Raw genomic sequence first — 17159 nt, forward strand, 5'->3', positions numbered from 1 at the left:
TTTGTCCATATCTGATGCTGCCAATTCAAACACTGACATTGACACTGGAATACCAGCTTCAGTTGATGAATGGAAATTTGTCTGGGCTACATATGTTAGCCAAACTGATATTTTTTTCACTGCACAGCTGCAAGTGGTTGCAGGTTTGCTGCCAGAGGCCATTCCAGTTTACATTTTCAAATTATTTACAGCTGAGGATGTTAGTCCTCGAAATGAGTAGGTTTGCTGACCAGTTCTTGGAATAGAACTACCTAAAGCCTAAAAGCAGAATGTGTTAGTGGTCTGCAAATGATACATCTGTAATGAGAAATTCTCTTGACATTCTTCTCATCATGGGCATCATGAAAAAACTACTGAAAGGATTACTGATCAACTAATCCACTTGTCAATACCTTTTTGTCGAATGTTTGTTTCAACTGTTACTAATGTTGTGGCACTTTCACAATAATAAAGGAGCAAAAGATGCCTCTTTAACACAAGTAAACAAGTTACATTATTACCTCAGTACATGGGGGTCAAAGCTGCTGCAGGTGTGATTGCATTAACAAATTACAAGTTACTAAAGGTTAATAATCCTCTAAAACATTTTAAAAACAGCACTCTTCCAAATCCCACAAGAAAGTGAGCAAGAATTTTTAAAAGATAGGTTTTTGTTACTTTCTGTCAATTTTTTTTTTCAGTGATGAATCATTTAGTAAATTTTAAGCACCCAAAAAATTTGTGTTCTCCATTTTATTTGCTACAGACAATACACCATATATTATGTCTAAAAATATCCATGAACTTGTTTACCTTCTTGAGTAGGTATTAAAAAAATTGGTTTATATGTGATTCTATATATTGCTTTTCATTTCTGAACAAAAAACAAGACCCAATATTCCTTCCTATTACAATTAATTTTAATTAATAATAGGAAACTAAATAAACACAGCAACAATATAATTGAATTTATCTTACTGAATCTCAAACAAAAGAAGACAGTTTGCTACAACTCTCCATTCATTTCAAATCACTGTAAGTTTATCAATTACAATTTATCAATACTCAACAGAGAAATGACACAACCAACTTGGATCAATAATTAGCAAATGTTTTTAAATTAATATTAACAATAAAATAAATTAATATATTCTATTCAATTATTCATTTCAAAAACATATAACAAGTTTTTGTATTCAAAACTAAACAAAGATAGATAAAGGCACAACTAATTTAGTGAGATAGGATGAGTGAAAAATATTGTGAAAGAATACAGCTATTTCAGAGCACAATAACAATATAAGAACAACTGACAAAAAAGTACAATTCAATACGTATATATAAATCTAGTGATTATTATTTTACTTTGTATTCATGTGTTGTGGTGGTTTGCATAGTATCATTTCAAAATGATATATTTATTCAGTGTTTTCTAAAACAACAGTCAAAAGTACTAAGGATGTGATTATAAAGTAGAACAGACATAGCAGTGAAGCAGTAATGTAATAACTTTGAAATAAAGTTCAGCTTTTAAACAGTAACTTATACTTACACATTGTTAGTAACGGAAAATCACTTTTTTGGGGTGTATGATTATTTGTGTGTTAGTTTTTAATACTATATATAAGTCTATGTTGTAACCTTACTCACAAATGACATAAGTAAATCAGAAAGACCGATTCTAAACGTATTGTTCTAGTTTAATTTTATCAAAGTAAACTCCATTGTACCTAGCTCTTTTCTTCCACTTTCTGTTCTATTGTATAAACACCCAAGCTAAAACCAAAATGAAAAAATAGTCAGACCATATAACTGATCAAAACAGATAACATCAAAGCAGACAGTGTTACATTTGCTACAACAATCAAGCAACATTTGAAAAATGAAAAGAATTCTCTTAAGATGTTTTTTAATAGTTCATTTATTGTTTTTTGAAATATAAACAATGTACAGAATTAACATGACTTATGTATGCCTGTTCCAATAGTTTGAACTAGAGCTGAGCATCTAAGTTAGTCAATTACACAAGCATCAATTACAATAATTAGTTTCACATGAAAAATGCAATGAATAAAAACATAATCAAATTGATTATTATTATGAAAATAATCAAATTTAGTGTTTCTTACTGTAATTTTTTAAATTATTACAAATACCCACATAAAGGAAATTTTGTCATTATGAATTTTTTACTATTAACTTTAACAGAAAGATGTTCAGGTTAAGTTCTTAGTAGCACAACTACTAAAAATAATTAACTGAAATTAGTGTGCCTGATTATTTCAACTTTCTAAGCTTCATGTGAGAGTAACCAGTTAATGAGCTCTTGGATTAATCAATTAGCCAATTCCACTAATCATTTGTTTTATTAAATGATGTAGCTGTGATGGATGAAATAACAGAAAAATAATGATTGATTTTAAAATAACTATCATATGATACTGTATCAGAATTTATCCATATTAGTAAAAGAAATAAAATCTAATGAAAAACTAAGGGCCTAAAATAAGATGCAGTGGAAGCTCAGGCAAAGTAAGCATCACACTGATGAAAAAGATTCTCTCAGACTGGTGTTACCATAGATGAAAGTCACAATGGAGACTATCTTAACTTTCCAGGAGATTTAAGACATATATTTGAACTTCAAAACTTTACAAGAATTCCAGTAAGCTAGAGAACCTTGATTTTATTTACAGAGAAGGAAAAGTTAGCTTATTTAAGGATATAAATAAAATAATTTGTGTTTAACAAATTAATTGATAATGTGTTTAACATACAATCACATACTTATGAACTCGAATGGACTGATCATGGTGACCTTGGGTAGCAATCATCACATCAGCTTCATCTAGTACAAACACTCTTATTTTCCGAATATCAAAGAATTTGTATCTCAATGCCCAATCCATCACTTTTCCTGGTGTTCCTATTATAACTTGTTCTGTAATCGTCTCTCCCCTTGAGACTAGATAAGAGATTTATTAATTTAAGAATATATCAAACAGATAAATAAACATATTCTTCTCTAAGACTCATAAATACCTAGAAAAATTATGACTAAATAAAAATTAGTTATGCATAAGAGTCTGAACATTAAATGTTAAAAATATACAACACTCAACTAATAAACAATAACATACAATGCTTTCTTGGTATTTTTACATATGTATAACCTCATATCAAAATTTAAATACAAGTTATTTTTTTTTGCACTTTATAGCTTTGCATTCTGTTTTCATTTTCCAAAGTGGTTATTATATTCCAGTTCTTATTCAGGCAGAGGTGAATGTGACCTTATATAAATCATAGCTATTTAACAGACGAATAAAGATTTATAGTTATGATGAGTAATTATGACATGTTGATAAAAATAACTTTCATTCTTAAAAAAACAAGCACAAAGCCAAGGAAAATGGTCATTTTACTTCCTCACATGTTTTTGAACTTAATGATCATTAAAAGGGTTAAAAAAAAAATAAATCAGATAATGAAAATTAGGGAGTATTGACGAAATTCTTGAACTGTTTAATTACAATGCTGGTAAAATAAGAATTAAAATAAACTTGCATGTGGGTATTGTCAAAATAATATCATCTTAACAATAAAAATTAATATCATTCTTGTTATTATTGTTTAAATTTTAAACAATGTTAAGATATTCTACATATTTTGCAAGTAAACAAACTTTAAGAAAAACACTTACTTTCCTCTCCCCTAACAGCAAAGCGGAATTTGATATCCTCACAGTACTTTGCCATTTGTTTAGCCACACTTCCTGTCTGTAATGCTAGTTCATAAGTTGGAGACAATATGATTACCTACACAATGAAGTATTTAAATTTTAGCTATGTGGTTACTTTTTCTTCAAAGTAATTAAGTAATGAAATGGGATCTCTGTATGGAAATTAGTTTAGTTTATGTTGGCTAGATATTCACATTTCATTTTAACTAGTTATTATTTAAAATGTATGTAAATGTGTGAAATGTTTTGCTTGGTAAAATGTTTTTTTAACTTTTAGCTACAGCAGCAATTCCAAACCATTAATCAACAGATCTGCATTAAAAATAAAGTTAATTAATTCAAGGCCTTACATTGTACCATGTTCCATGCACTTTTGTGTAAATAAAGATTTGTAAAAATTGCATTTTGATTGTGCTGGGCAGCACTGCTGCTAAGAAAGGTTAAGAAATAATGAACTACAAAAATTAAAACTATTCAACACTTTCAGCTGGTGCAAAAAATACATAAAACTTCATTAAATAGAAACTAAAATATAATTTCACATTTATCACGAATATAACAGTTTAAATAATGAAATACTTACTATAAGTTTGACATTTTGTGGATTAGACCTAAATATATAATAGTTTTATGTCAACACAAGTGCTGCTACATTTTACTAAGCCTATAAATCTTATTAAAACTGGTTAATAGTAAATTAACTAAAAATACTGATTGTATCAACATAAGAATGTAATAATTTACTTCATTAGTAGATACAAAGCTAGTTTTTTTTTATTAACTCTCAAGTTAATCACATTTGCTAGTAGCGAGAAAAAATACAAAAAATGATAACGGTTTTCAACTTTTGTGAGACTGTGAAGTTTGAATATTCTAGAAAAAAGACAAAACTGTCTAGTTCATTTCAAAAACATATAAAATATTAGCTTTATGAAATGACCTATAATGTTGCTTATTCAATTATACTGCATAATTTGCAGCATTTAAGATGATTTTCAATAAATGTCACTGAACATAAAACATCTGTATGTGTACTGTTGACTATCTTTTTATTTTAAACAAATGATCTTTTTTACTCTCTTTACATGATTTAAATACAATTGAAAATAAACTATTCTTGTGTTTTGTAATCTTGCATTCTATGTTTGTAACATTTCCTTTACTCACACTGAAAACAACCATGTGATGATGTGTATATTGTTCAATTATATTTAAGCTGAAAGTTCTAGCAGGACCTGTCTTTTCAAGTTTCAAACTTATTATTATGACATTTAGCACCTGTTGTTTTAATTTTTAAAAACCATTGAAGTACAGACAATTTCAATAAAATATTTTGAATGCTATTTCAAAGTAGAGATTTAGTGCAATTTGTCTGCATTTACGAGGTGTGATTAACATTCTATTTTACATACTACAGATTCCTAAAAGATTTAATAACATTAGTATAATATTTTAAACAATCATAATTGTATACATTATATCAATATTTTACTACCAAAAAAACAACAAAAACGATTGTTCCATGACATTCAACCTGAATTGTTATTAAATATAATACTTTTACTTGTATTTGTTATTGTAAATGTAACAATTTCAAGAACATAATTTATCTGGATGTCTTATTATACATTAAATGTGCAATCATCAACCATGCAAATGAGAAACTGCTATATTCCCCCCTTCCATTACTATGGAATAATATATCTTTAAAAATATATATTTATATATATTTAAAAATGTTTGTGCATGTTTTCAGCATTTAATTAATGCAAAAGGTTATAAATCATTAACCTTCTATCTCAGGTGAAGGTTACATGACAATGTAAAGATTTAGCTCAACTGATCCTGTTTCTGAATAATCTCTCCCCTAAGGAAAATTAGTGGTAGTATAGAGATTTACATGTTATTGCAAGCTAAGGTTTATTTCTTTTTAACTACTGTCATACAATGACTTTTGAAGCTGGATAGAGAAAGAAAGACCCAACTGTGAAATCAAATTTTCTTGTTTCATATATGCTGCTCGTGTTCAAATTATTATTTGTAAAAAAAATTCTGAATCCACTGTTTATTGTAGATTACTGGTGGCTTACTATTGGAAATCAATGTACTTGAATATCATGTTCATAACTTATCTGCTGACTGTTTATAAATAGAGAATTTCATCTGTTAAGAAAAACAAATTAATATCTCAACACTCATGAAGTCACATTTAGTAAATGATGAAATTATTGCAACACCTTTGTTGTTTTAGATACTCTGTCCTCATTAGAAAGTATCACTATAAGGGACTATCAACCTCATATAATTCTCTCCCTACTCAACATCCATCTCAGTTAATCCTCATATTTGTTTTTATAAAATTTAATTTCCACATTCTTCATGTTTTTTTTTGTTCCTTTTAAACAACTTACTTGAGGAAATGAGTTAGATGGATCAACCCTGCTAAGACTGGCCAATACAAATGCAGCAGTCTTGCCTGTTCCACTCTGTGATTGAGCAATCATATTTTGAGGGCTATAAAATTGTAAAATATTATTTGTTTTAAATCTTAAGTTATCATTTTCATATTTTTTATTTCAATACTTATAGATATCTGTACTCTGAATAACAAAACATTTGAATTCTAGATATTCATAGCAGTATATATTTGTATGATTTAATAATATTTATTGAATATATTTGTGCATTTAAATATTATTGGATACATTAATCAAAACAAATAGTTTATACTGAGAATTTTTCACTTTCAGAAAAAGATTAAACATCAATATTAACAGAATGACATTAGAATATAACATAATATTTAGGGTTATAAATAAAAAAGAGAGACCTAATGGTCCATCTCGGCTGTCCCATCACTAAACTAAACAAAAAATATTGAAAAAAAAACCTTAAAGCCAGCTTTTATAATTCATACTTTTTTCAAGCTTTCTCTGAAACTCTAATTAACTACATCCACCACATTCAAAGGCAATTCATTCCAGAGGTTAACTATCCTGTTTGAAAAATCTGTCTTAGCTGAAGATTCATACTCTACCACAATTTATATTTGTGTCCTCAGTCCTAACCATTCTCAACATTACATATGAACACAGATAAAACATCAATACTATCAATTTCCCTTAACAATCTTAAACAACTCAATCAGATTTCCTATTAACTTCTTTTTTTAAGGAAAAACTATTTTTTTCAGTGTTTTTTAACCTCTCTTCATGTAACAATTTTTCCATCTCAGGTATCATCCAGTAGCCCTCTTCTGAACCCTTTCCAACAAATAAGTGTTCTTCTCAAGGAAAGGAACCCAAGACTGAACACAGTACTCCAAATATGGCCTAATCAGTGGCCTAAACAATGAAATTATATCCACTTTACACTTGTATTCAATGTTTCTGCATATATAAGCTAAAAATCTTACCATACCACAAGTAACATAGTTTAGATGGCTTAAAACTGATCAACTACCACACCAAGATACCTTTCTTTCATAACACCATTGAGGCTATTTCCATCAAAATTATACTTAAAATTTAAGTTATGATCATCAACATGCATTATCTTGAACATATTATAATCAAAACCTATCTGCCATTTATTCATCCAACTCACTAAATGATGTAAATCCTTTTGTAAAGCAGTAGTGTCCTTTTCACATATAGCAACGCTGACGACCTAAATACCATCAGCAAATTTAAGAAATTTTATTGACAATTCCTTCATCTTTGCCATTCATGTAAACCAGAAAGAGCAAAGGTCCTAAAACAGAGCCCTTAAGTATCCCACTTGTAATATTAATCTAGTTTGACTGAGCTACACTTACAATAACTCTCTATTTTCATCTAACAAGCCATTTTTCTATCCAATAGAGATAAATTATTTGACAAACCTTTTATGTGGGACCTAGCCAAATGCCTTCTGAAACTCAAGTTACACCAAATCTACACTCTTACCCTCATCCATACAAGCATTAAACTTTTTCAAAGATTTGTAATGCATGATTTTCCCTTAGCAAAACCATGTTGACTATCCAATAAAATTTTAAATTTTGTTAACGACTTTTCAAAACATCCTTTATCAGACTTCCAAAATCATTTCCCACCAATAATGTACGATTTATAATTATCAGGGCAATTTTTATGAAATCCCTTGAAATTAAAAATAAAACTAGTCAGCTTACAACCATCTGGCACTTGCCTACTATTGGTTTGTTTTGTTTTTAATTTCGTACAAAGCTACATGTGGACTACCTGCACTATCTGTCCCTAATTTATCAGTGAAGGACTGTAGAGAAGGCAACTAGTCATCACCACCAACTCTTATGTCTCTTTTGGGAAACTGACAATCACTTGTGACCCTCAGATTGCGAGTCAATCACCCTAAACACTTAATCATGCTAGGCCCACCCACTATTCAATGATTAACAAAAAAAAGCACACGACTCGCATATCCAATTTTTAACCACCATCAAATCTCATGGGGAAATATTATCTGGTCCAGAAATCTTATCATTCTTCAATTTTTTTCTTAGCGTGCTCAAAATTAATGTGATCATCTTGTTCAAATTTCTTTTCATCTATCAACTGTTCACAATGACGAATGTTGCTTAAATCTTCATTAGTGAAACTGAAGAAATAGAAAAATATAATAAGCCAGCCATCTTATCATCAAATACAGACTTTCCTTTATCATTCCTCAAAACGACTACTCCCGTCTTAATGTTTTGTTTATCCTTAATGTACATAAAGAAATCCTTACTATTAGTTTTTACCCTTTCAGGCAACTTTTTTCTTCATACATCCTTTTGATGTTTGACCAACTCCCTTGACCTTCTGTAATCTTCTAAATCTCCTGGTATACCAGTCAATTTAAATTTCTTAAATTTATGATGCTTTTCTTAAATTTCATCCTTTGTGAGTTAACCCAGTATTCTGCATGCAGCCAAACTTTTCTTATTATAAGAAACATGTTTATCTAGAATATTTAAAAATTTTCCAAACTTGATCAAATATTCCAAATAATTCAGCTGTCCAATTCACAACTGAAAATTGTCACATCCCTTCAATTTTTTTTTTAAAATTTGTAACCAAGGCATCATATTTCCCAAATTCCATCAATCCTAACACAGCAATAATCACTTGCACCCAGATGTTCCCCAATTTCCATCCTTTCAACCATTTCTATATTAGAAGTTAACAATAAATCTACAATAGCATTATTCCTAGTAGGTTTCCTGATCAATTGGTGATGGAAATAATCTTTAACAGTTTCTAAAACCTCCCTTCTCCATGGTTTGACTCTCATTTCCCAAAATATATGCCTGAAATCAAAATCACTCATAATTATGACCTCAATGATAGTTGAAATCTTCATCTCACTGTAAAGTTTCTCATTAATTTTATCAATATCATCTGACAGTCTGTAACTAATTTCCATTAAAATACTTTTCCCTTTCTATCTGCTGAGAGAAGTCCAAATTAATTTGACATGTTTGCTATTATCTTGACATCCTCAATTTCAACTGGATATAACTCATATTTTACATACTTCTCCCCTCTCTCTCTTCAGTACTCTATAACCACCTCATTTGTCATCACAATCATCTACATTTAACCACCTTTCAGTTATTTCCAATATATCAAAATCCCCCATTCCTACCAATGCTGTAATTTATTTCTTATCAATAGGAACAATTAAGTCTACCCTTATAACTACTTTATAGATTGTTCCCATGCTAAACTTTTCTCTACATATTTTTTCAGCATTTAGTTTATCTTGAGTCTCACCATTGTTTATTCCCAGTTTAAAGCTTCCCTTACAGCTGAATTATTAACCCTTGCAAACAAGACAGACCCCATCCTATTTAATGGTAAACAACCCAATTCTAGAGGCTCCCACTGAAGTGATTTCACAAGTCTAAGCTGTTCATTGTTACATATTAACCTAAGCCCAGTATTCAGCCCTAGTGAATACAATTTTATATTTGCAACTAATTCTTGGCAGTATACCTGACACAATTAGGCTAAGACCCTTTCCTTTTGATTTAAATGCCTTTATCAACCTCCAATAATTATCAAGTAACTTTTCTGATAAACTTTTCCCTACATCATTAGCCCCTATGTGCACAACAAAGACTGTATCATTGCTTACCCCTGTTATCATACCTCTTACTCTGTCTTTTATATCCTTCACCCATCTCTCTGGATAGCATAATCTAATTATTTTCTCCATATATAACCCACAGACTATCCTATCCACATCAAGTCAAAGAATCATCTATAGCTATAGCCTCCTTAAATTTATCATTGACATCCTTTTCTTCCCTCCAACAGATCCTCATCTGTACAAGCTAAAGTATAAGATCTGTTGCTCAATAAAACAAACTCATTAAAGTTAAATCCACCAGTTTTGGACCTAATAATACTGTTTTTAGTTTCCTGAAAGTCATTATTAGCTGATGTATACCTTGGATATAAAAGCTTTAGTTAATCTTGAAATTCTGCTGCCATTTCCCACAGTTTACATTTCTCTTTATCTATTGTCCATACTCTAATTAGAATAGCTTTCAATTTCTCTTCCAACCTGCAAATTCTGAAGTTTCTAGTGTCAAGTTCCCAAACAAGAAACATCTACACCTAACAAACTTTGAGTGCTTAACTCCTGCATTAGTCCTAACCACTGTATTTGTAACTTTAAGTATGAGTAGCCTATTAACAACACTATTAAACCTTACTCTCAGAAGTAAATATATATTATAGTATTTTATCACTACTTTACCTTCACACTAAAGAAATTAGGTTTATCTTTACAATACAGAAGTGACAAAAATCACCCTTTACTTTAGTTGGTATTTATACAATAATATAATGTATTTAGTCTGATTTATAACCTACATATAAGCTGAATTTAATCTAACAGGAGTAAATTCAAGTAATCCAGCTTATCCTTAAAATAAGAAGAGAAAGCCAAATAGTCTTATATTGTACTTAATATGTTTTATGATTTACCAATAAATTGAATTATAGATATGCCTAAAGTAGCATTACACATCCTAAGCAGTAGGAAAAATAGGAAATTTGTGATGTCAAAATACTAAGTCTAATTTCATACAAATCAGGAACTCAAATGACCAATATTACCAAGCTAGAATATAAAATAAAGTCATATTTTATTTTGCTGAGATATGGCTTATGAACTGAATCAATCACAGTGGCTCTGTTCACCTCTTTCAATTTTTGGAAATGGTTCCTTATATATACTTACTTCAATTTATAACATGTGAATAGCCAATTGACAGCTTAGAATGTCCTCTAGTGGTTTTCTTAGCCATTTTAATTTGCGAAAATACTAAGTTTGTTTTGAACCATGATTTCAAGCAGATAGGTCGTGTCTTTAATGCGCTCAAAGTTTCATATATTTATTTTTTTAAACCTAAATATATCTTAGTTACTAAGTTTAATAAATTATAATGGAATTATATGGTATCTGTATAGTTATTTATGATCTTTTTGGTCATTAAACTATACATATAAAAAACCTAAAAAATATTTGTTTGATATCCTCTATGTGTGAAATTTTAAAAGGCTTAACAACTTACGTCCAGCAGCAACTGAGTTCAAAGGTCATAGTTAGAATAGATAATTGTTTGCTTTACTTTATTTATTGTTCTATGTTTTAAGAAAAACAAGTTTAATAATTTATTTCTAAATAGTTATAATCTATACACTTGTATAATGTATAATAATTGAAAGATGAATGTATATAACAAAATACTAGTCCACTAAAACACAGGGAAGACTAAAGATCAGTTTCATAGTATTGAATGCATAACACGAGTGCATGTGCACCACATTAATGCAACTTATGTAATGTTAGCTAGGCATGACTGGAATGTCAGTATAATAAAAAATAATAAATATATAGTGTTATGAGACTAAGGCTACTTAAACTAAACATTTCTATTTTTGTGTTGTATGTCATCATTCTAGCATGAAAAAAAGCATAATTTATATTTATTTCCTAATTTTTTTAATGATAGTTACAAGGTTAGTCAAGTGACAGACCCCACGTAGTTATGGATGTAAGAAATAAAATACAAAGTCTTACTGTAAACAAACGTTTGAAATGTATTTAGGAGGTTTTAAAAATTATGCAAATTATATTTGAGATTTTTGGGACAAAGAATAGTCATTTCAGTAATAACATGAAATCAGCTTGCATTCAGACAAATAATGAAACGGTCTCAATATTTTCACAAACAAATCTTTAGGAAAATTATTTCATTAAAAAATCTGATTTTTGTGTATAAAAAATTGTAATCGTCACTTAAAGTCTACAAAACTTTGTGAAGACACACAAACTGTATCAAGAGTTACAATGCAAACACTTAACTTGTGCAAATGTGTAGACGAGCTTATGTATATTATATTGAGCCTGTTACAAAAGAGTTAAATGATATTCAAAATTCTTCAAAAGCTTAGCTTTAATAACATCTTCCTTTTCTTTGTAGCATCCTCCATAATGTATAAAGTGGCATATTCTTTGTTCAGAATGTGTACGAGTTTTGAACATAGCAGTTAGAAAAAATATATTAGTTAAGAATTTGAAAGTTTGGAAACAGAGTAGATAATCCATAATATCATACTTATTAGGTAAAACTTCAGAGTTAACCCATGTTAGTTGACAACAAAGGAAAATAATTTTCACAATATTATAATGCTAAGTAAAACAGTTAGTAAAACTAAATGTACTCGAGGAAACTTAAAAACTTTACATATAGCCCAAAAACACCACATAATGAAAAGTGACAAACTCAGAATTATTAAGACATGGGAACTTAATGTTATGACTCTGTTAATCATTTTCTCACCTTACTTAAGTTTCATGTCTCAGACATCATAATTAGAAATTTATTTAATGCTTTATTTCTCAGCATTATTTATTTTTGGTTTCTTCAAAGATTTGTATGATGTTCTTATGCACAGTAACACCTGAGCCAACACAGTCTACCTTTAGTTACACTGTATATAAGGAACAATAACTATCAATTTCCAAGTAATTTATTCAATAAGATTATGCCTCCAAGAAAACTTCACATCATAAATTTATTTATTGCAAGCCTTCAAGCTCATTCACAAAATCTTCTTTAGGACTTTTTGGAAAAATTTCTCCCAGTATTTTATTTTTCAGATGTATACATGGATTGTTTAAGAATAATTTTCAAACACTTTCCACATCTACTTTAGTTACTTCTAAATTAAGAATTGAAGTAGATACAGAGTAAGGACTCTGAAATGGTTCTTTAAAATAATAGATTTGACAACCTGTTCTTTTCCGTATAATTACAGGTCACAGTTCCACAATTTGTTTGTGGTGGAGAAATTTCATATTGAAACCTACTGTACACTCAGCTAAATAAACATTCATATGAATGATATATAGCTATCCCTTGATTTATGAAATGGATACGTTTTTTGGAGAACATATAATTAAAAATGTAAATTGAAAATGCTTTTCCTGTTATTTTAAAGATAAACAACAGGGGATGCATTCCTGATCTACAATTTTTGTCCACACAAACGTAATATTTTCTACCACTATAACATAACAAAAATATTGTTACAATTAACATGAAAAAAAACCTGAAATAAAAACAAAACATAGTGTACTGTACTTGCCAAATAGTTGTTGCTTTGCTTGTTAAGGTGACAGAAGGAAAGAGAAGTTACAGCAGTTACTGGCAAGCGAGCTTCAACAGACAGCAAGAGATCATCAACTACCGAATTTAAATTATAACGTATTGAAGAATAGCTTAATAACTAAAGGTATTTCAATATTGTAGCATAGAAAAATGTCTTTATAGATATTTGTATTTTATAATAGTAAAAATCTGTTTCATAACAGGCAAAACTTTGTTATGACTTTTACGTAAAGTTTTATTACAGCAAAAAATGCAAACAAGTAAAAAACATGCCCATACAGTTAATTATGTTATAGCAACAAAATAAAAACTAAACATTATAAATTGAGGGATACCAGTATCTATATAAGTAAATGTGAATATAACATACTTAAATTATTTTATACAAGTCAAAATAATTTGCTCACGGATCTGCTAGTAATGTTGGAAGAGCAGTTTCTTGGATTTTAGAGGGAGAATTGAAACCCATGGCATAAACACCTTTCAAAAGGTTGGGATTTCTGAAAATATAAATTTCAAATTGTGTTATGACTATGCATTCGATCTGTGTGATGAAATATTACACTCTTTCTGTTTTACTTTAGAACTTATATATGCAATTAATAATTACTGTACCCTATAAACCTATCACAAAAATTATATAATATGCTTAAAAGTTAATATGGTTTAAATTACCTACTTAAAAAGTTGATATACTGAAAAATGTGTCACAAACAATTAAAAGACCAAGTTAAATAAATTTAAATGTTAGTAGGGAGGTATAAAGTAGCTTAATCTTCTAATTATTATTATTATGAGAAATACAGACTTTACCACTAAGTATACATGACTAAACAACTTCAGTAAATGCAAAACAAAAACTCTTACAGGGTTTGAAATTACACACACAAGAAAAGTAATGTGCTCTGCAGTAAGCAGCAGTAAAATTTTACTTCTGGCACAAAATGTTACCTTCCATTAGCCTCATGATTAAAACAAACTTGCTCTATCCTTTTCACTTTCTCACCTACATGAGTTAAGAAATGGGAGTGTGGAATGTAACTGAACAAAATGATTGGTTGAAAAATAAGATGATCCAGTAGGAAATGAAAGCCAGGCAGTTAACATTTTCTGATGCTAAAATTATTTCTGATAGGTACTCACCAACTCTTACATCTAGCTTTCCTGATTTAGTACTGCCCTCTGTATGCAAAATGTTCAGCATACCATCAGCCTTGAGATTCCCACCAAATCTCATGTGTTTTCAAATGATATTGCTGCATTGTCAAATGCAAATGAGCTTGCTACAACTCTCCACCAATAAAAATGTGACACTGCCTCCTAGCACATTTGGTTCCCTTTATATCAATTATTCAATTATCTCTTCAAAATTATTCAGGAAAATAAAATGCAGCAGCACTGAAGAGGAGATGAGTATCTATTAGGAATACATTTACAGTGTTGGAAAATGTTATTTTCTCATACATTATGTAAAATCTGCTCACATTTAGCAAGAATGCCATAATAAAGTAACAGAAGGGCAAAATTTTATATAGATGAGCCCCTGTTGAGAAGGACCTGAAGAAAACCCTATACCTTGGATCAGTATAGGAACACACTTGAGAGAGAATGCCCCTTGTTTGTATCATGGTACACTCTTTACTTAGAAAAGTAAGAAGATACAAGCACAGTCAAAAACTTCTATCAGACTTTCTAAAGTACTGTATGTGTAAAGTGACTGAGATGTGTCATAATGTACGTCATGGGTGAAGTCCAGTTCAAAATGAGGCAGTACCAGGAATTTGGCTTCTATTCTGTGGTAGAAGGAAGGTCACTACCATCTCCACCTCAAGCTCAGTGATGCAGGATGGGAAAGTAATATCTGCCCTGCAAATGAGTGAGGATTTATGTTGGCTGGCTCTGCACCAATTCAATACCAGACTACCAATGTATCCTATTTTGTAGTACTGGTAGGATGGGGTAAAGCTACTCAGAGAGGTGAAATGCACTACATTGATAGAATGCCACTGCCCTACTCTCTACTGAGAGGAACTGGTGACATTCAGAAAGCATCTTCCATGCTTCACCACCTTAATGACCAGGAACTGATGACTGGCAAGGACTCATTTGCTCCACTAGAAGAAAAAATGAAAATGGGAAATATATAGATTAGCACATCAAAGCAAGGTGGTGCAAGATATGACATTTAAACTGTTTTTTAAGAGCAAGCCAGCATTAGGTTTTAAACTAGACAAGGATAATAGGTTTGAATCCCTTACTTGCTGTACTCAAGAAGGTTTAGATAAAACCTCACTTAGGAAAATAAACATCAAAGGTACCTCAAGTGCTGTTTTGGAAAACATCATCAATGTTTCAACCTTCTTAGGTCATCTTCAGGTTAACAAAGAACCTGAAAATGAACTAAGAAGGTTGTAATGTTGTTCTCTGCTTTATTTTGGTAAAAGTGTTAATACCCACACCAGCAATCCTGAAATACATTTTGCTTCAAGTGGGTTTCTCGTCATCCCAAAAAGGGGAGAAGATGTAAACTGAAGGGTAAAGCCAATAGAAAGAACCCATAGCCCCCAACAGTCTGTCACAAAATAAAATCCACAGATCCACAAGTTGAGCCAAGTGAGCCTTCACTATTCCTGAGCCCAGAAGATAGTCATCAACCAGACTGTTGAAGTTATAACCTATAGGTAGTGGAAGAACAGATGGGAGAAGAAAAATAGGATGAAAGAATTATAAGTAGCAATTAGAAGAAACTTGGGAGAGATAAGACATAAAAGTAGTAAAGAAAAAATGTTGGTGTGCAGCCTCATTTTGTGACTACAAAGCATTTGCTATCCAACCAAAAACCCATTAGCTGTTAAAAGGAACCAAGTGAAGGTCTCTCAGATAAGAGGGATGTAAATAAATCTTGGCAAGAAGGGCATCCCTCCCAACAAATCCCAGCAACAGAGTAGCCATGTGAAAAGGAACAAGAACAAGAAAGAATAATATTTCAAAGTAAAAAAACAGTGTTTGCCAAAGTCCACACAGGGAAACATTGGATTGCTTCCTGAAGGAGATGGATTGAGGATAAATAATATAAAAGTGTAGTGAGAATGACACAAGAAAAATAAGCTCAAAAATGACTAACAGAAGAAAATGGATGAGAGTCCTAAGCCTGATGAAGATACTCCAGTTTGGAAATGATAAAAAAAAACAGTCAAAAATGAGTGAAGTCAAAACATTTTTCAGCAAGGAATCAGACATGAGATGGAGGAAGAACAACATAATATTCTGAAAAAGAAGCTGAATAAACAAGGTAAAGTAAAGAATAATAAGAAATAGGAGGCAGCATACTTTAGAAGAAAAGCCATGACAGAATGCAGAAAGTTGAGGTAGATCCATGTCTGCACTTAAAAATTGTGTTCAAATTTAGGCAGTGGGAAAATACTACCTAAAGTCCATGTCCTAATAGATTGGAACAATAGGAGAAGTCCATGTCAAGGCCTGAGAAAGACTCAGGCTGCTTGGAATGCTCCATCACCCACTTCATAATAGTTTTCATGTTCCCTGACAGATAAAGAAGCACTCAACATCATTGTGATAATCTTTCTAGACTACGTTGCCACTGCATACGCATGTACAATAGTATCTCATGGATGAGTTCTTACTCAATCGTAGGAATTAAGATGTGAAATTGAAATTTCCTTTTAGAAATGAAACCTGGTGTAGCAAGTATTTTTTAAGATACTTGGCTGTACTGGCTGGCTC

General features: G+C 30.5%; 1 protein-coding gene across 1 annotated transcript in view; it reads right to left on the reverse strand.

The window, feature by feature from the left end:
• Positions 1-17159, reverse strand: part of LOC143250818 (DEAD-box helicase Dbp80-like) — a 45672-nt gene that overhangs the window by 16810 nt on the left and 11703 nt on the right. The window contains exons 4-7 of the mRNA XM_076501869.1: positions 13823-13915; positions 6133-6235; positions 3683-3797; positions 2767-2944 (exon numbers count right to left, since the gene is read on the reverse strand). Of these exons, the coding sequence (XP_076357984.1) occupies positions 2767-2944; positions 3683-3797; positions 6133-6235; positions 13823-13915 (489 nt within the window). The remainder of the gene's footprint in view (positions 1-2766; positions 2945-3682; positions 3798-6132; positions 6236-13822; positions 13916-17159) is intronic.

The sequence above is a fragment of the Tachypleus tridentatus genome, chromosome 1 (genome assembly GCF_004210375.1).
Source record: "Tachypleus tridentatus isolate NWPU-2018 chromosome 1, ASM421037v1, whole genome shotgun sequence".
Lineage (NCBI taxonomy): Eukaryota > Metazoa > Arthropoda > Merostomata > Xiphosura > Limulidae > Tachypleus > Tachypleus tridentatus.